The sequence below is a fragment of the Phoca vitulina genome, unplaced genomic scaffold, assembly GCF_004348235.1.
Source record: "Phoca vitulina isolate PV1807 unplaced genomic scaffold, GSC_HSeal_1.0 scaffold10, whole genome shotgun sequence".
NCBI classification, from domain to species: domain Eukaryota; kingdom Metazoa; phylum Chordata; class Mammalia; order Carnivora; family Phocidae; genus Phoca; species Phoca vitulina.
In genome coordinates, this window is record NW_022589713.1 from 47,474,735 (window position 1) to 47,495,081 (window position 20,347).

At 41.8% G+C, this 20,347-nt stretch overlaps 1 protein-coding gene across 1 annotated transcript in view; it reads right to left on the bottom strand.

The window, feature by feature from the left end:
- The window catches only part of STAC (SH3 and cysteine rich domain), a 150,607-nt gene extending 131,398 nt beyond the window's left edge, over positions 1-19,209 (bottom strand). Inside the window, exon 1 of the mRNA XM_032409236.1 lies at positions 18,899-19,209. Within this exon, the coding sequence (XP_032265127.1) occupies positions 18,899-19,009 (111 nt within the window). The 5' untranslated portion in view covers positions 19,010-19,209. The remainder of the gene's footprint in view (positions 1-18,898) is intronic.
- Between the last annotated feature and the right edge of the window lie 1,138 nt (positions 19,210-20,347).

Here is a 20,347-nt window from a genome sequence, read left to right on the forward strand (position 1 = left end):
TATCTATTTATATACTTCTATTTCTGTATCTATTTACCTCTCTATTGTCTAATCTGGATCTGGAACATGGTAGCCCAGGTATGGAGTCAGATGACCTAAATTTGACACTTAACCAGCTACTTATCATCTGTCAAATTGGGAAATCACCTACCTCGCAGGGGAGGAGATGATGAATGACAGTGTCTAGTGCGGGGCCTGGAGCTTGAAAGCTTCCAAAGGGCAGTCACTAATACCCTGCTGCCTTACACCGATAGACCTGAGCATTATCTCTGTCCCCTTTTACAGCACAGCAAGCCCTTCCTTCCCCCTATCCCCACCCCCAACAGCCCGCAAGGCACTTGAGCATGAGTGCTCCTATTTTCTGTGGGGCTGTGTGAGGCACCGAACTGACGGTGGTTGCTCAAACCCACCGAACCTGGAGGCACCGTCCAGGCAGATCGGTCCAGGCACTAATTCCAGTCAGACTTTAGTTCGTCTATGACTTCAAAGTCAGTTGGAAGAACTTGTCTACAAACCTGCCAATGTGTGTGAATCAATTTGACTAAAATCTTTCCAAGACTCTTGCATTAGTTACCCCATATTGGCAAGTTTCTCAGGGGGTCTTTATCCTAAGGCCAAAGGATGCCCATATTAGAGGATAAGACCACCAAGGTGGTCTTGGAGGAGCAAGGCAACTGGGCCACCTGTCCCCTAGCCATTTCTGCACTTCAAATTGGCCAACTGGAATCTCAACAAGTGGCATCCCTCTCCTTAAAATGCTGTTTCTTTCTGGGGCGTGGTATACAAGATTCCATCAGGGCGCATCCCCACCAAGATCCCTGGCTTTCTCTCCTGCTATATGATGCGTGTTGCGTTAGGAGTGAGCAACGAGTTCCCACAGGCAGCATCTCTCATCTGTTGTCACTGGGTGTCTATCAGATTTTTTTTCAAATGTAGCACTCTTTTTTTGACCAAAAGTGTTCGCAAAATTCCTAATTATATGGAGCACGAAAGAGGGAAATGATTGCCCTGGCTGAAACAACATAGGTAGAGAGGTGAGCTGGTGGGTGCCATCGGTACCCCACCCAAGTCCTCTCCCCTGGGGCCCCTGCACCCATCTCCCAGCTGCTTTGGTTGGCGGAGGGCTCTTTCTTCTGAGAATTGGCCTCAGCTAATGGGAACTGTGTCCCCTGGGAGATTATGCAAGCACCCACACCCACCCCTCACCTCCACCTCGGGCCAAAGACTGACTGATACAGAGTAAAACAGTCCTGTCCTATTGCGTGAAGGCAGGGACAACTCTGTGGTGCAGTTTGTGCTCCAGAGCCCCATTGTGGATCAGGGAAGACTTCACCTTAGACTACATTCTTGTTCAGCCCTGTCTCCTGCCCTCTCCTGCTTCCTCTCCTCCTTGTAGGCTTTTCCTGAGAGTGTGCCCTCAATAAATTACATGCTTCTGGGGGTGCCTGGGGGGCTCAGTTGGTTCAGTGTCCAACTCTTGATCTCGGCTCAGGTCATGATCTCAGGGTCGTGGGATGGAGCCCCGCTTTGGGTTCTGTGCTGGGCATGGAGCCTGCTTAAGTTTCTCTCTCTCCCTCTGCCCCTCCTCCCCTAATAAATAAAAATAATAAATTACATGCTTCTGAACCTCATGGACCTCCTGGAGACCCCAAATTAAGGTGAAGGATAAGGGAACAATAAAAAATAGAAGCTTGGTAACTTCAGCAGCTACAGCAACATTATGAGCTGGTAGCCGGCTTCTCCTAAGCTGGCTCTACATGCTGAATCTCACCACTGGGGATGTGGTCAAAGAGGTACCTTCTAATGGGCCTCTGTCCGTCTCACAGCTGCTGTCCAGAGCCTGGGAGCCAGATGCATGGGCATTAAGACTCTCAAGAGATTAGGCTCTCTGCGTCCAACCAGGCTGTGGCCAAACTTGTAAGTGAAGGTCCAATTAAGAACCAGAAGGTGCCCTGCCATGAAGCTGGAAGGCCTGGCATTTTGCTCTTGGCTCCCGATATATAAATTTAAAATGTCTACCATCTTTGACCCTATGATTTATTAAATTAAAGAATCAGGTTTTTTTACTTCCTTCTGTCTGCAAAGATCATCCTATTGGCAGTCTATGAAAGGAACTTTGTCAAAGTAATTCTAACCATAAGAACAAGTCAGTCACATATGAAACAGGGCATATTGCTTTCTCAGACAAGTTCATAAAACCCATGAAATTCTAGAGCACTTGGGTTATCGGAACCAATTAAAGTTATTCCTTCTAGAAAAAAGATCATTCACAGCAAGAATCTGCACAGTTGAGGGTTTGAGGGGCTCCAGTGGGTTGAGTCATGATCCGACATGAAGCTTCCTGATTTTATATTGTGTTCTTCCTTATATGCCATAACTGCATGTTTAAATTTTGTAAGCTGGATGTTTTTTCCTTTTGCTCTTTTTTTTTTTTTTGCCTCATGTAACTTATTCATGGAAATTTATCTTGATCATGTCAGTTGTAGGCTGTATAGCTGGGTAGGAGAGATACAGTCCAATATAGCAGTTAGAAAAAAATCCATTCTACAGAAATTGACAATAATGAAACCCTATATTTAGGAATTTATCTTTTCAAATGTTTTAACTGGAAGATCAGCTCCACTGAGGATGATCACCGACAAACTGACCAACGTACGAAGCATCCAGTAAAAATGTGTTGATGAAACAAATGGATACCAGTTTGCCCTTTAAACAAGAATTAAGAAACAGCAAACCTATCAGGAACTTGGCAACTGACTTGGAGAAAATGCAGCCAAGAACTGGGATATGTAAGCAAATCCTGATGAACTTCCAGACCAATCACTATAAACAAAAACAAAACAAAAAAACCCTAAAAACCAAAAATCCTGGTAGTCCACTAGGTTCAGTTTCCATTCCGTTTTAAGGAAAATGAAATTCCAACTAGTCTGATGATTTAGCTTCCAATACAAAAGCAAATTAGAAGAAGCAAGTTAAAAGCGTCAAAGTAGTCTGCAGAGAGAAATGGTCTTGGTGAAGGGAGAGTTAGAAAAATGTCAGAATTAGACACAAGATCCAGGAGAGCACAGCAGTGTGGAGTTGTTGGTACAAGGAAAAAACTCTGCTATCTGCATAAAGTTCAATAACTGCTGTTTAAAATGGTAATCCTGAGTAATTAGGAAAAGTAAATTACAAAAACAATATAATTGCTTTGAAATTAACAAAGCATTTGCAGCTCTGTTATATGTGAATGAAATTCCATGTGGCATATTCTGCTTTTGAAAGTAGGGAAATGTGAACCAGATTACAGAAAGATTTGCAAGCAAAATTCTCAACTGGGAAATGCTTAGCACATCAGAAGACATGTTCTCTGTTATCAGGAAGGCTTGACTCTCCAGGATGACTCCTTTTCTGAGCGTCCTTGCCTGATAAGGTTTCCTGGTGCTTCTTTGAGAGGGAAGGAACTCATTTCTCCAAAATATGGAACTCCAAGAAAATACTTCTGGAAGAAAAAGTAGTAACTAATTTGCATAGTAGTAATAACGTTATCAGAAAATCATCCCTAGCGTTTTTCAATCATAAGTCAAGTTTAAAAGATTGCATTTGTATCATGTGATTTTTTATTGTTATTTTTCCAAGGAACTTCATCTCAGATTTCTTAATAAAAGTCAGTAGGAAAATACTGTTCGATGAGCAGAGACCCAATTTATAATTATTGGCTTTTGTACATATATCTAGGTCACCTATACCTCACTTGAAGAAACTTTGGTTTAATATCTTCTAAAAAGATGATGTAGTTAAAGAAACCAGTCTGAAAATCTTGTTAAGCTTATTAAACTTCAGGGTGGAGACCTCCATTGTGCTTTTAGAGTAAGATTAATGGGGGAAGGGAGGAAACAGGCTTCTGCTGAAACTATAATCAGGGAGATTTTTCTATTCCAGAGATAATAACGATTATTTACCAGAAAGACTCCCTGACTGAAGGAAATTATTCGAACCCAAGGTCTTTCTCCTTGCCCTTCACCTGGCTGTTTGTTAGTTTTACGGAGAGATGGCTCATGCTTATGGAACCCAAAAATCAAAGTATTTTCTTGTTGGATGATTCTGGCCCTTATGGTGATCTTTTTTTTTTTTTTTTATTATGTTATGTTAGTCACCATACAGTACATCATTAGTTTTTGATGTAGTCTTCCATGATTCATTATTTGCATAAAACATCCAGTGCTCCATGCAGAACGTGCCCTCTTTAATACCCATCACCAGACTAACCCATCCCCCCACCCCCCTCCCCTCTAGAACCCTAAGTTTGTTTCTCAGAGTCCATAATCTCTTATGGTTCATCTCCCCCTCTGATTTCCCCCCCTTCAGTTTTCCCTTCCTTCCCCTAATGTTCTCCATGCTATTCCTTATGTTCCACATATGAGTGAAACCATGTGATAATTGTCTTTCTCTGCTTGACTTATTTCACTTAGCATAATCCCCTCCAGTTCCATCCATGTTGATGCAAATGGTGGGTATTCATCCTTTCTGATGGCTGAGTAATATTCCATTGTATATTGTGGTGATCTTCTTGTCACATGACGAGATATGAATGTAGATCATGGTGACTTAACAACCAAGCCTCACAACTAACGGTTGTCTGATAACTTCCATGGCCCAGGCAACATAGCAGAGAGGAACTTCAGTGAAGCAGTGAAGTTCACAATCTTGATTCTTGATGACTCTGGACCTCGTCCCATCCTGCATCTGATTTTCTTCACTGTTAGCCTCAGCTCTATGCTCTCTTGCCTTCTTATCCCACTCTTTGGGATGTTCCCTGACTCCATATTTCTAGCTCTGATCTTGGAATTGCTACTCATTTACTCTGGCCATTCACTCTGACTGTGGAATCTCTGGCCAGGTAAAGGTCCTCCTGGGTGAACCCAGCTTCCAACCTTGTGCAAGCTCTGTGAAGACAGCTCTCTGGAGGAACCAGGCATTTTCCCTTGTCTTTGAAAATCCTCTCAGGCTTGCTCTTTCCTCTTCCTTCCCATTTCCCCTCTGTATTTTCTTGAGACTGGATTGCCCACCTCCCTGGTTTAAGTTCCCTCCATGACAATCCATCTTTCACTTTACTGTGGCAACATTAATGGCTCCTCTTGTCTCTACTCTTCAAATCTGATTCCCTCTGCCCAGCTTCTAAGACGTTCATCCGACCTCGTCAATTTCCCTGTATACAGAATCAGTCAAACCAATCATATCGTCTCCATCTTTGAAAGGTCATTCGTAAGATTAAATTCATGCCCCATGTTTTTGAAGTTTACTGTGACTGCTACCCAGTCATGTTTGCACAGGGCTTTGTGGATCATAAAAGGTTGTGCTCCTCCCTTTCACTTTTTAGGAAGCATCCCTGGTTCTTCTTTCTCCCTCATACCTCGTATCACATTCATAGCAAGTCTCATTGATTCTACTCTCAAAATATATCCTGAAACTTACCACTTCTTAACTATTCCACTAAATAATACCTGGTCTAACACACCATTCCCCCTAATCTGGACTACCACAGCTTTCTCACTGGCCTCCTTACTTCCACTCTTGCTGGGTGGCAGTGCCACCGCAGGTAGTACCCACAGAAATCTTGGTAAAATGTAAATCACGTACTGTCCAGATCCACTTCCTCCCGGGCTTTCTCAAGTGGTGGTCTCTCAAACTTAGAGCAAAATCCAGCTTCCTTAGCATGGCCATTAAATCTCCATAGGATTTAGCTGGACCTGTCTGTAAGAATGTTCTACAACGAGAACAATGTTCCATAATCTATGGTGTCTAATGTACTAACCACTAGCCACAGGTGATTATAAGTACTTGAAATGTGGCCAGTATGACTAAAAAACTGAATTTTTAATTTTAATACATCTAAATTTAAGTAGCCACACATGGTTAATGGCTACCATATCGATGACTCTGGACCTCGTCCCATCCTGCATCTGATTTTCTAATACAATTCTAGTCCCCAGACTCTTTAGAGGTGCGTCTAGCTTTCTGGACTCAGCACTCAGGAACAACCACCCAAGATTTCTTGCTGTTCCTCAGAAATGCAAACTTGTTCCCACCTCGGGGCTTTGCCCAGATCTCTTCCCTACTCTCCTCTTATCTTCAATCTTGAAATGACAGCTCATACGCTCACTCCATTCCAGTCTCTGACTCAAGTCACTTTTTCACAGAATCCTTCCTTGATCTCAGAAGTAAAATAGCTCCTCATGCTCCCGCTTCCACACTGTTCTCTTCTAAGTAGCCTTATCACTGCCTGAAATAATATGCATTTTTCACCTTGTTTATTATCTGTCTTCTCTATTTTCTCTAGAAATGTGGGTATGGAGTAGGTGGGAACCTGCTTTAGGCAGAGCTGAGGTTTCTCTAGATGATTCTGAACAAAGGCACAGAAGGGCAAGGGAGTTTAGGGTGTTTGCAAGGGAGTAAATACAATCATGACAAAAAGGAATCTGAGAACCTAAAGTGGGTGGGGGACAAAGAAAAGATAGTAGGCTCCCCAGTTAATGGATTTTATACTTGGGTGGGGTTGAAATATTCTCAGAGTAGAGGTGTCAGAAGGAATTAGATGGAAAGATGCCAGATGGTGGTCACAGAATGGGAAGCCTGCAAGGGAGGTACAACCACTACACAGACAAAGTCTATGCGGAAGTGGGTGGCGATGTGCAAGAAAATGGAAGACGAGACCTTAGGAGGACAAAAGCTTAAGGGTATTTGGAAGAGTCATGTGTAGTGTATGAACATCACCAACAATCAGGGCAGGAGTGGAATGAGCAAGAGAGGGCCTGGCTCTGCCATCGTGGGGAAGAGAGAGACCTGCTGGGGTTGGCAGCAGACTGGGGATGCTGGCAGTGGGAGGAGGAGCCTGAGCACATGGATTTTAAAGCTATGAGCTTCAGAGGATGAGTGACAAGGGTCTGGAAGCAGTAGTGAGGCTGCCTCCCCAATTACCAGGCCAAGGGAAGGAGAAAAGAGCCACTGCCTGGGATTTTGCTGAACAGTGAGCTGCAGAGGGTGGAACTGGGGATGTTGACCCCAGGGAGGGTGGCAGACAGGCTGGATTAGCAGATGTGCAGATCTGTGTGGAGGGTACGCTGTGAGAGGACAGTGCTCTGCCATCTCGTGCTTCTTCTGGTGACCAACATCACTGGGGAAGAGGGGTTGTTGGGATTCTTTTCCAAGTTCTCCAAGTCACCCTGTTCTCATAAAACTGAGAGTGTTGGAGGCGGGGGGAGGGGGTCCTGCCAGGGGCACACGGACCTCTAGTATCTCTTTTTACTACTTCCCCTCATGTTGGTTTGGAGGGCAAAGAATGGTGGCATTCCCGGGAACCCAGGGTGTTCTGGATCCCTCCTCTTGCCTCCTTCTCTTGTGTCTGACCTCAGTCCTCTATGCTGTGGTCACAGCTGCTGTCAGACCTGAGGAAAACATGCTGACTAGAATATCAGCTATGGGGCCGTTACCAAAAGGTAGCACGGGCAAGTTACATTTTCAGATCAGTGAAGCACCCTCTGGGGGCTGACAGACATCTTGTCTCTTGTCTACTTGCTGCCAAGCAACCTCTCTGCTCAGGCCCCCTGGGGGTCATCAAGGATGACTTTTGGTTTTCTGGCTTGGTTGACTTCATGTATGATGCTCACCTATGGATGAGAACACATGAAGAACTGGGCTGGCATCTGAGTCAAGTATGATGAGTTTGGTTGAGAGTCGGCTGAATTTAAAAGGTATGGAGGGCATCAAGCCAGGCTGTCCAAAAAGCAGCCGGATAGATCAGTCTAGAGCTCAAATTTGTGCTGAATTCAGATTCGGAAGTTATCGGCTGGTGGGTGAAATTAAAATAAGTAACATGTCCCAGTAGAGATGTAGAGAGATTATGGAGAGTCAGAAGGGCTGAGGGCTGATAACAGGATGCTGGAGAAGACCAACATTTGAGTGACCGCTGGAGGAGGAAGTGATAGCCCGAAGGACCAGAGAGGAACTGTTCCAGTAGTAGGAAGAGAATCAATGGAGTGAGAGATTTAAGGAGGGAGCACTGGTGTTTAACTCTCCTGATTCCAACCCAGATCTAAGGGGCTAATGCGCACAGCCTAGGAGAACATGGGAATTCCGCTAGAGAAAGTGAGAATGGGAAGAGATTGAAGGAAGGTTCAGGGCTGTTTTATAACTCATCCAGGGATGTTAGTAAGATTTAAAGGAAATGAATAATTTTATGGAAAAATGCAAATTAACAAATCTGAATCATGCCAATTTGTAAAAAAAAAAAAAAAGAATAGAATAATAAAATTGAAGAAATGTTTTCAAAACTTATTTTAAAATAGGTGTTAGGTCTAGATATTATTGGCAGGTTTTTTTCAAACATTAAAAGAGGGGACCTGGGTTCTACAAATTGCTCCATGGAAAAAACAAAAACAAAAACAAAACAAAGGAGGGCATCTATGGACATCTTCCCAAACTGTTTTTTAAAACTTGGCATATCCTTAAAAATAAAATCTGACCAAGAACACAAAGTAACAGTTACAGAATAATCTCCCTTATGTATATAGATGTAAAAATAATAAAGTATTGGCAATCAAATTGTAGCAGTTTATTAAAAGAAAATCCTCATGGCCAAGTAGGACCTTTTCCAGGAATGTAAGAAGGGTTTAATATTAGGCTATCTATAAATATAATCCATCACATAAAGAGGCCAAAGGACAAAAAACAATCACGTGATTACCTTGATACTTGCCAAAAAGTCATTTGAAAAGATTCCACATCCATTCTTGATGGAAATTCTTAGTAAGCTAAGAACATTACCTATCTTAACACAAGAAAGACTGTCTCAGTTTAATTGTGAACATGAGTGGGAAGTCTGGAATTTGTGTAGAAGGAGATCTTAAGGAATGCTTTAGTTGGAAATGAATTTGTCTTGAAGTTAAATTTGCAAAGCACTGCCTTATGTTTCTCAGACTCAATGTGTAAATTTGCAGTAGCTTCCACAATGGGTTGATAAACAAGAGAGCTAAGGCCACTCCTTAGTACCAACACTGTACAATAAACACTTATAGAGAATGTACATTTACAGCAAAACATTGTTGGCATTTAAAGTAAGCCAGGTATTAGCTCAATACCTCCACTAATATTTACCATATTTGGGGAGTGCAATAAGCCCCTGTTCCAAACCTACTCTACTCCCCCATCTCCAAAAATGAGAATTATGTTTAGAGAGGCGAAATTATTATTGCAGATATTATGATAATCTAATAATAATAGCTAACATTTACTTATTATGTACCAGGCACTGTGTTAAGCACTTAGCATACACTAATTAATTTAACCCTAATGACAATGCTGCAGAAGAGCATTATTATGCTCATTTTACAGAAAGAATAGTGAAGCTCAGGAAAGCCAAGGGCAGGGAAGCTTATTAAGTGGCGTCCCAAAGTGGCACTGTGGGATTTGAACACAGCTATTTCTGACTCCAGAGCCCATGCTCTGAGCCTTTAAGCAACACTGTATTTCTTTATTGATGAATAAGAAAAGGAACATGGAAGAACTTAGATTATAAAACTAATATAAAACAAATTTCCTATATGTCAGCTCTCAGCAGTTAGAAAATATAAGAGATGGTTCATAAGTATAACCCAGAGTATAAAACACCCAGACGATAGCTAAAGAGAATTGGGCAAAAAGTATTTGAGGAAAACTCCCAAGTGTTTATGAGTGTCATAAAAGGCATGTCGATACCTAAAGATATATACTATGTTCCTGGATGAGAAATCCCATTACTGGTAAAGATTTCACTGAAATTATCTTAAAAGTTTCATGCAGTTACTTCCAAAACATTATTTTTATAACTTGATGGAAAAACAAAAAGGTGTGCAGCTAAATAAATAAAATTCCCAGGAGGGTACTTGTATTACCAATTATCTATTATAAAGCTACAATGATTAAAATGTTATAATAGTAATGCCAAAGCACTGTATAGTAATACATGCAAAATCATTAGAATATAACAGATGACTCTAAAGGAGAACCTAGTACATATTAGCATTTATTACATAATAAATGTAACCTTTCAAATCAGTGAAAAAAGAATGAATTATTCAATAAACGGTTTTAGAAATACTTAGTAATCATTGGGAAAAAAAATTAGAGTTCTCCCATACCACATAACACCAAAAATTCCAGATGGATTAAGGTGATAAAAGTAACAAGTATATATTAAAGATCTAGAGAAACAAACAGGTTAATATTTATCTGCTTCCAGGGTGGGGAAGACCTTTCTAAATATAAATGGAAAAAAGAAACCATAGCTAAATAAACCTGAGACACTTAACAACATGACAAAAGAAATCTTCTATATTGAAAATGTCATAAAATCAAAAAGCAAATTTCAGTCTGGGAAAAGGTTAGCAACATATATGAAAGATCATGGTTTTAATATTTATAAAAAAGTTTAAAAAAATCAATAGGAAATGGATGAATGTTCTATTAAAATGGACAAGGACCCGAGCAGATAACATGCAAAAGAAAAAAGACAAATATTGTTTAAAACATAAAAATAATCCTCTGTGTAAATAAATGTAATTAAAACAATAAGAAAATTCCATATATTTTCGTCCTTCAAATGTTCTGATTTAAAAGGCTAGGATACTACAACTTAATAACCAAAAAACCCAAGCAGTCTGGGTTAAAAAATGGGCAAAGGTCTTGAATGGACATCTCTCCAAAGAAGATATACAAATGGTTAATAAGCACATGAAATGATGCTCAACTGATCTTTAGGGAAATACAAAACAAAAACCATGATGAGATACCATTTAACACCCATTAGGATTAAAAAAAAAAAAAAAACCCAGAAAATAACAAGTGTTGGAGAGGATGTAGAGAAATGAGAACCCTGTGTATTGTTGCTGTGAATCCAAAATGGTGCAGCCAGTGGTGAAAGCAATATGATGATTCCTCAAAAAATTAAACAAAGAATTGCCATGTAACATAGCAATCATGTTTTGGGCCATATACCTGAAAGAAATGAAAGCAGGGACTTGAACCGATATTTGCATACCCAAGTTCATAACAGCACTATTCACAAAAACCAAAATGTGGAAGCAACCCAAATGTCCATTGATGGGTAAGTGGATTAGTGTAACTGGGAAAAAAGAAGTTCAGAAAGTGAGAAAATAAAAAATAATAATTTATAAATGAAATCAAATATTATCCTATTGAAAATATAGCAAAATTTGTTAGCTCCAAAAAATGTGATATACCCATATAATGGAATATTATTTTAGCTTTTAAAAGGAAGGGAATCTGATATATACCAAAACATGAATGAATCTTGAAGATTTATGTTAAGCGAAATAAGCCAGTTACAAAGGGACAAATATTATGTGATTCCTCTGATATGAGGTAGCTAGAGTAGTCAAAATCAGAGAATCAGAAAGTAGAATGGTGATGTCAGGGGCTGGAGGCAAGAGGAGATGGGGAATAACTGTTTAATGGGGACGGAGTTTCAGTTTGGGAAGATGCAAAAGTTCTGGAGATGGATGGTGGTGATGGTTGCACAACAATGAGAATGTATTTAATGTCACAGAACTGTACACTTAAAAATGGTAAAAATGGTAAATAGTACATTATGTATATTTTATCACAAATTAAGAAAAAAAAAACTTAGGGGGATTGGATTTTGATGCCTAAATAGAGTGGAGACTTGAAAAAGAAAGAATGAACTAGAAACAAATTTCTCACCAACTCTGGTTGATGATAAAGAAATCTTAGCATAGCCATAAAGCAGAATATACATACATACATATATACATATTTCCTGAGAATTCATAATCACTGATCTGCCTTCACATAGATTTGAGGCCCAAATTTATACAACACAATTTGGTCTGAGAACCCCCAAACTGAAAAAGTAACATAAAATTAGGTTCTCAACTAATGATGCCCTGGGATAATTGCAGAAGCAAACATTCTTTCTTTTTTGTTTTCTAAAGATTTTGTTTTATTTATTTATTTGTCAGAGAGAGAGAGAGAGCAAGCACAAGCAGGGGGAGCGGCAGGCAGAGGGAGAAGCAGGCTCCCTGCAGAGCAAGGAGCCCAATGCGGGGCTCGATCCCAGGACCCTGGGATCATGACCTCAGCCGAAGGCAGACACTTAACTGACTGAGCCACCCAGCAAACCCTCTTGAGTGGTATATATTATTAGAAGAGCAAAGGCAGGAGTGCAATCCTGAATCCTGACCCCTACCTCACACCATACCAGAAAAGTGATTCCAAATGGATTATAAACCTATGTGTGAAAGGCAAAACAACTTTTCCAGGAAATAATATAGGAGAATATCTTCATATCTTTGGGGTAAGTGAAGATTTCATAAACAGAACACAGAAAGGCCTAGCAACCATAACAGAACATAACACAACGTAACAACCATTAGTGAGAGTATGAACTGGTACAGCTACTTTGGAAAGCTGACAGCATCTATATGTATGCCCTACAACCCAGCAATGTTGCTCCTAGGTATACACCCAACAGATGTGCCACAAAGGATATATATAAGAATTACCACAGCAGTACCACTTGTAGCCACCCAAACCAAGAAACAATCCAAATGTCCATCATCAGTAGAGTAGATCAATAGTGAACTATTCATACAGTGGAATGCTATACAGCAAGGAAAAGGAAAACTACTGCTACATGCAATTGCATAGATGAATCTCATAACATACTGCTAAGTGAAAGAAGCCAGGCATAAAAGAATATACACTACATGATTCCATTTATATAAAGTTCAAATAACTGAGATTAATTTATGTTGTTAGAAGTCAGGACAGAAGGGGGTCTGAGGGAGATTCTGGGGTGCTGGTAACATCCTATTTCTTGATTTTTGCATTGGTTGCAGACAGATCAAAAGTTCATATTCTGAAAATTAGGGGCGCCTCGGTGGCTCAGTTGATTAAGCAACTGCCTTCAGCTCAGGTCATGATCCTGGATTCCCAGGATCGAGTCCCGCATCAGGCTCCCTGCTCAGCGGGGAGTCTGCTTCTCCCTCTGACCCTACCCTCTCTTGTGCTTTCTCTCTCTCTTTCTCTCTCTCTCAAATAAATAAAAAAAATCTTTAAAACCAAAGTTTATATTCTGAAAATTCACTAAGCTGGAATTTGTAATGTGTGCACTTTTTGGTATGATGTCATATTTCAATCAAAGTTTACTAAGAAGTAAAAAGCTACGGTATAGTCTTTCTTGAGGGCACTGTGTCAATGAGAATAAAAGACCTCAGAAGTATTTATATCTGGACCCAGCAATTCTCCTTCCTATGAAACTAGTCAGAAATATAATCAAATACTTATGTATCAGGATGTAAATTTTAATATTTTAAAATATATGAACAGTAAGAAAGAACCTAAATATGTACTCAGAAGGAACTGCTGGAATAGATGTGCTATAACAACAAAGTAGAATATTATACCATTTTGAATATTCATGTTATTGATTATCTAAGAGTATACAGAAACTATGCATAACATCAGGTAGAAGAAAAAGTACAGCATGCATTTATGTATATACTGTTCCAATTTTGTTTCGAGTGTGTGTGTGTGCATGTGTAAAGGAAATGTAAATGAAAGAAATACAGCAAGAAATATAACCGTCCTTATCTCCAGGTTGTTGTGTGATAAACAAATTTTTCTTTGTAATTTTCTGTTTTCCAGTTTTCTACATTGAGTACTTATTATTTTTATGATTATATGATTATGAAAATAACTTAATAAGGGCATAGCTACCCTTGTAAATCCAGCTGCATCTGAGAAATGCTTAAGATTATTTGGCAACATGGAGGTCAACAGCCGGTCACTGTTGCAGGAACCATGCCTTTGGACTGAATGATAAATGGGAAGGGAAAGAAAACAGACTAATTACAAATGATTCCTTCAGGTACTGTGGTTAGAAAGAAGAGGATCTTGACAGTCTACAATTCTTACTCAATTCTTATTCTCTATTTAATTTCTTTGACAGTCTACAATTCTAATAGTCTAAATCAGTGTTTCTCAAACTTGGCTGCAAAATGAAATCATTAGGGAAGCTCTAAAACAATACTGATGCTTGGGACCCTCATTCAGAGATTCCCATTTAGTAGTCTAACCGATGGACTGGAATCCCTAAGGGATCTGAATGCAAAGCCAAGGTTCCATTTTCTTTCATCTTCTCCCCTGAGTAGAAGTTAAATTCCTTATCAATAATAGCTTCCCATATATGTATGAGATGCACTGGGCACAAAGTAGGCACTCAATAAACAGTTGCTTATTGGAGGACACACACCTTTCTGGAGGATGCCAGGCACATCCTTATGGTTAAGAGATTTCTTCTCCCTAGCTTGGATGGTAGTCCAGATTCAGAGAGAACCATGGAATGAGGGGACTCCTTGGTCCATGGCTCTTATGGGCCACTGGGTAGCTTATAACACCCTTCCAAAATGAAGCCACAGGCTGGTGAGTCAATGGCTTATCTTCCTGGGGATGCAAAACAGCTAAGGTGAAAACTGCACTCAACAGCATAAGTAAAATCTAAAGGGAGGAAAACTCAGTTATACTATTGGAACATCAGTTTTTGTTACTGAAATGATTCTAGGGATGACAATTGGGGTTGGCTAGGGATAGAAGTCATCTAATGTGAAGCAGGAAGAGAAAGTAAATAATGTTACATGCTTATACATGCTTATAACATATTAGGTCACAGGCCTTACAAAAAACGCATGTCAGCTGGGTATAAGCATCCCCATTCTAGAGATTAGGAAGCTGAGGCTCAGAGGGGCTAGGCAACTAGCCCAGAGTCACAGGGCAACTGATAAGAAAAGATCTCAACTCTTGTCTGTTTGACCTCAAAACCTATAATCTCTCCACGGTATCAAAATGTGATCTTGGGTCATGTAAGTGACGTCAAAGGGCATCCACACAAAACCTTCATATTAGACCCTAGTAAGAGTTCATGTTGTCAGTAAGTCAGTAGGAGAAGGGATATTCATTGAAATAAGGGATGCTGAAACATGACATTTTTCTTAGTATTCAATAGTCTCTGTTAGCACTTAAGAAAAAATGAGGTTGTGGTCTTTCTGGAATAGTTAGTGGAAAGATAGAGGGGTGGCTTTCACATTCTTTCGATTCAACTAATTTTATGAAAAAAAAAAAAAAACCAGATAAACTACATTACTACTTCGGTTTACAGGAATATGCCCTGAGGAAATTGTCCTGGGGTATCCAAAGTCCAAGAGAGCTTTCTTAAACAGAAGTCCTGCTGTTAACAATTTGTGTGATTTTAGGCAAGTCGTTGCCTCTCTCTTGGCTTTGATTTCAAGAGAAAAAGAGAAGCCATTTCGACAAACTTTGAGGGCTATAGATACTTCACTGATCTGATACAAGCTATGGATCCTTTCCCCAGGTGATGCAACTCTGCGCGTAACTGCACAATTCTGAGTGCGGATTCTGGTTGTTCATGGATCTTCCAAAGATTTTTCGTGGACCCCCAAAGAACATACTAACCATTGACTGAAAACACCTGGTGTATGTGATAATGGAACTGTAGTCATGCTTGCCAAAAAGCCCTTATCTTTTAGAGATGCAACCTGAAATATTTATGGGTGAAATGAATTGAAGTCTGAAATTTGCTTTCAAATGATCCAGTGTATTTGGGGAGGGATGGTGGTGGTAGGGGGGATAACAGGTGACACAAGATCATCCATGAATTTGTCATTGGGGAAGCCAGGTGATTAGTTCCATGACTATTCTTTATACTGTTTTCTCTACTTTTGTGTCTGTTGAAATTTTCCATACTAAAATAAATTTACACAATAAAAATTATCTATAATTTAAAAAGTACTCCAACTAGATGATCTCTAATGTTTCCAACTCCAATAATCTATGATGTAGCATTCCAAAGAATCTGCAAAGGAAATGGACTTCCAGAAACATGCTATGGGCTCTGGGCACTGAACCATCCTCCGCCTCTCCTAATGGACTCTGCACTAAAGGGTTTATTGTGGCCTCCTTTTCCAGATATTTCTGTGACATTACATTTAATTATCTCCATAAATATATTTTTGGAGGAAGAGTAGCAAAACCAAACACAAAGAAGCGAGACAAAAATTGGTCTAATCATTTCACATGTGGCTCAATTTGTTTTCAAAGATTTCTTAAGAGAAGACCAAAATACTGCTGTAAATGACTTTGAGCGGCGTGTGAAATACATGCTTAGCATGTTAGGGGAACCAGGAGAAAGTGAAACAATACACAAGCATGACAGATAGTTGTGGTGGAGGGCTGGGCTCCAGAGCTCTGCTGCCCAGGGCTCTGTCTTAGCTGTGTCGTTCAACTAGCTATGTGATCTTGGCCAAGTCACCCAACCTTTCTGAGCTTCTGCTTCCTTATTCATAAAATCAAAGAAACAGGCAATCTCCCTCATAGGGTTATTGTGAAGAATCAAGTTGTACCTGACATGCAGCACGCATTCAGTAGATGCTAACCAGAGTTCTTTCAACTGTGTAAATATAAAAATAGATCTTATAAAAAAGGTGTACGATATAGATCACAATGTTATCAGTAGTTGTCGCTGGATTGTGAGCCAATGTGTCATTTTTTTCTTCCCCTTTATTTTTGTCTGGGCTTTTCAAATTTCTACAAAGAGTATTTTGTTACCCTTATACTCAGAGAACAAAAGTCTTTTAGAAGGTAATTTTAAAAGTCTTTCTTGCGGAAGTTTAATGCCCAGAGAGGCCTAACCCATGTTGTATGTTCACAAACAGACCACTTGAGAGGAGTAAGGTGGAATGACTACTATTACCTTGTTCATACTTTCCTTACTATGCTCTCATCTTCAGGGTGGAAGATCCTTATAAACAGCAGTGAGCTTTCAAATCTGGCACTCCTGGTGTAGAATAAATACAGCCTTCTTCTGCTCCTGTTTCATGCCCTCCTGACCCCTTACCACATATTCCTCCATACCAGGAGCTGAGCTTTTTTGAGGGCTTGGACCCCTTTGAGAACATCACCAATGCTACACCATAAAAATTGACATTCAGGCACGCTATTTTGCATTCAATTTCCTGGGGTTCATGGCCCATCCCCTCCCCCCCAGGCCATCTCCACTGATTAAGAACACCTAAGCCATGACAAATTTCAGAACATATACACACACTTCAGGTGTGTAGACCACTTTGAGAAAAATTGGCATGTACAAATTTGAAAGCATAGTCAGATAAATCAGTGGATAATTATGGGTATTACATATGTAGTTTTTGCTCTGCCAAAGAATTTGCATCAGGATATCTATAAATAGCAAACCCATATAGTGTGTTTAAACCATGCCACTATATACGCAAATGCTAAGCTCTTTCCAGAACACACCTACTGCAGAGCAACAGGCCCATTTCAAAAAGTTTAGTACCAGTTTCACTCTTGAGTTTTGCTGCGCTCATTTACAATCTACGAGATCATCTTCAAAATGGCCACTAACCCATATGCCTTAGGTGGCTGATGGTCGATGACAGACAATGATGAGATGCCCAGAAACTTCCAGTCAGAGGAGAGGTCGTATGTGTGTGCAGGTTATGAAACAGCTTAGGAGTGGATCATCTCTGGTGGGGTGGATCCCCTTGATCTCAGAAAGGAAAAGGATAAACATAGAGTCCTTACACTGCCCTGGTTCATTTTATGTATTCTTCACAGCGACTCTGGAAGGAGGGGCTTTTGCCCCCATTTCCAACCGAGTTTTAGAAAAGTTGACACACACATGCCCCAGATCAGACATTTATCGGGGAAAAAAAAAGACTAAAGATAATGCAAAGCTCTTTTTGATGGTTAACTTCCAGAGGCTGAGATGTGTAGAGTGCCCAGCATCACTTAAACCAAGAGCCACTTGGCTGTGATTTTGATCCTGCTGATTTGTCAATGGCTTTTAGGGATGTACCTAAAGGGAGAGAGGGATGGGACTTTTCTTTGCCCCATCTGCCCTGCTCTCCAAACTGGCATCCACCTTCCCTTCCCTCCTATACAGGAACTGCCCAGCATTCCAAAGATGCCTGGGGAATTCACAAGGAGATCTGTATAAATAGCCAGGAGCCCTGCACTTAAAGAAATCCATATCACCACAAACTCCATTTTATGATTTTCACCCCAGGCTAAGATGCCATTTGGCATGTCACTGCTAGCAGCACATTTTACTCCATCCTCTTTCAAGATTTCCAAACCTGTGCCCGGCCCCCACGGGAGTCTCAGAGGAAATGGAACCGTGGCAGAAGTGCTGCGGAGCTGGCTTTGTGCGTGTGTTAGTGTAACTCATAAAAGCAAGTGTAAGTTCTCCAAGTATTAACTTCCACAAGAGGAACCTCAACTTTCCCACGAATGCGGCTTTTCCCTTTGCTTAGCTTTTCTGAAGTTAGGGGTGAGTCCTTAAATTAAGCAGAGTCTCGGGGACTCCTGTGACACAGACAACCCTTTACTGGCCGCAAGCGCCCTAGCTTTTCTGGAGGTGTATCCCTCGCTATCATCTTTCAGAAGCAGCTAACACCTACACGTGCTTTGGGCACCAGCAGGCTGAAAGCACAGAACCACCAAGCCACCAACCACCCAGGAAAGCGGTCTCTGAGCCCGGAGTCAGTGCGCACTAACCGGCGTGTGCTTGAGGGGAGAAGCCAGCGCAGCCTCGGGTCTGCGTGGGCAGGAGGCTGGGTCCACGCGACGTGGTCCAGCAGCGTTACAGCGAGTCCTGCCCGACATTCAAGTCTCAGGGGAGCCCGGGTCCCATTAGGGGCACGTCTCCCGCCAGCCTCCGCGCCAGTTCGGGGGAAACTAAGGTGGACCAAGAGAAGGACAGGAGGAGAGTGAGTTCGTGTTTTCTTGGGGCAAGTGTGCGCGGTACCTTGGATTCCTGGCTGCTGGTGGATGCTGGAGAGGGCGGCTGCTCGGCGCTCGGCGCCTCCTTGGGCAGCCCGTCCACGCCATCCTCGCGGGCGCCGTTCGGGGGGATCATCCTGGCGGCGCGGGAACGGTGTTGGGCTCCCGGAGGAACAGCGAGGCTGGCCTTCCCGCCGCTCGTGCTAGCTCAGCTGCGGGTCCCAGGGAGGTCCATCGTCTCCCCGCCGCCCACGCGCTCTCCCCCGACCTCGCCCGTGCGCACGCCCGTCCCGCGCGTCCGCCGCCCCTCGCCTGCCAGCGCACTGGCGGGACTGGCAGCCGGCAGCGGACGGGCGGCTCGAGAGCGCTCGCGGGCCGCGGGGGAGGCGGGGCGGCGGGGCGGGGCGGGGCGGGGCTGCGCGGCGACAGCCGGGAGGGGGGAGGCGGGGGGCGAGTGGGGGCCCGCGGCCGAGGAGGTCCTGCAGCCAGGCCGCGCACGCGCCGAACCCAGCGAGGGGTTCCCCAGGAGGGGTAGTGGAAGGAAGAGAAAACCCGGGAAGGATTCAGCCAAGAGGGACCACCTGCAACAACACCCTCTTTCCTCACCCTAAGGAACAGCGACTCCAAGGGGGACGCTGACTTAGCTAAGTTATTTATAGGGCTCAGTGACGGAGAGCGGGGAGAGCTGGGGTTCCCCTGCTAGAAGGCACTTCGCGCTCCCCCATTCAGTTTTGGACTAAAGCAGAGGCAAAATGCAACGAGGCTGTGTCCTCATTTTGTTGTGTGTTTTTGTGCTCAGCCCTCTAAGCATTTAACCTTATTTAATCCTCAAGGCCAACCTCTTGGGCTGGATAGCATCACTTACATTTTATAGATGAGGAAACCGAGATTCTAGGGAAGCTAAGAAATTTGCTTTAAGTCATTGAACTATAAATGGTGGAGCTGGGATTGGAACCCATTTTGGCTTCAAAATCCATGCCATTTGGACTCTGAAGCCTCAGATGGAGGCCAGCTCTGCATGGCTGAAGAGCCAATGGGGTGTTTCAATATAGCAAGGAGTTCAGGGCTATTCACGGAGGGGCAAACCAGTCTGCCTTAATAGAACCTTTGGAAACATAGAGATGGCCCCATTGGATAAAGGGACAGAAGGAGCCATTATTTTTGGAAGACACAACCTCAGTATGCAGGGAAAGGAAATATATCTGGATATTTAAAAGATCTTATTTTTTCATAAATACAAAACTCCCTTGATTGTCTAACAGAAAATTGTAAACTTATGTTCCAGATTTTCCTGATTAAGTGTAAATTTTGCAAGTCCAGCTTCATGGGTATGCAACTTTTGCAGTCTCAGACAGGACCCTATACTTGGTTTGATGCTCTCTATCACCATCTTGAAATTCTTTTATTTTTAATTTTAATTTTTTTTTCAATTGTAGTTTAGTTGATACACAGTGTTACATTGGTTTCAGGAGTA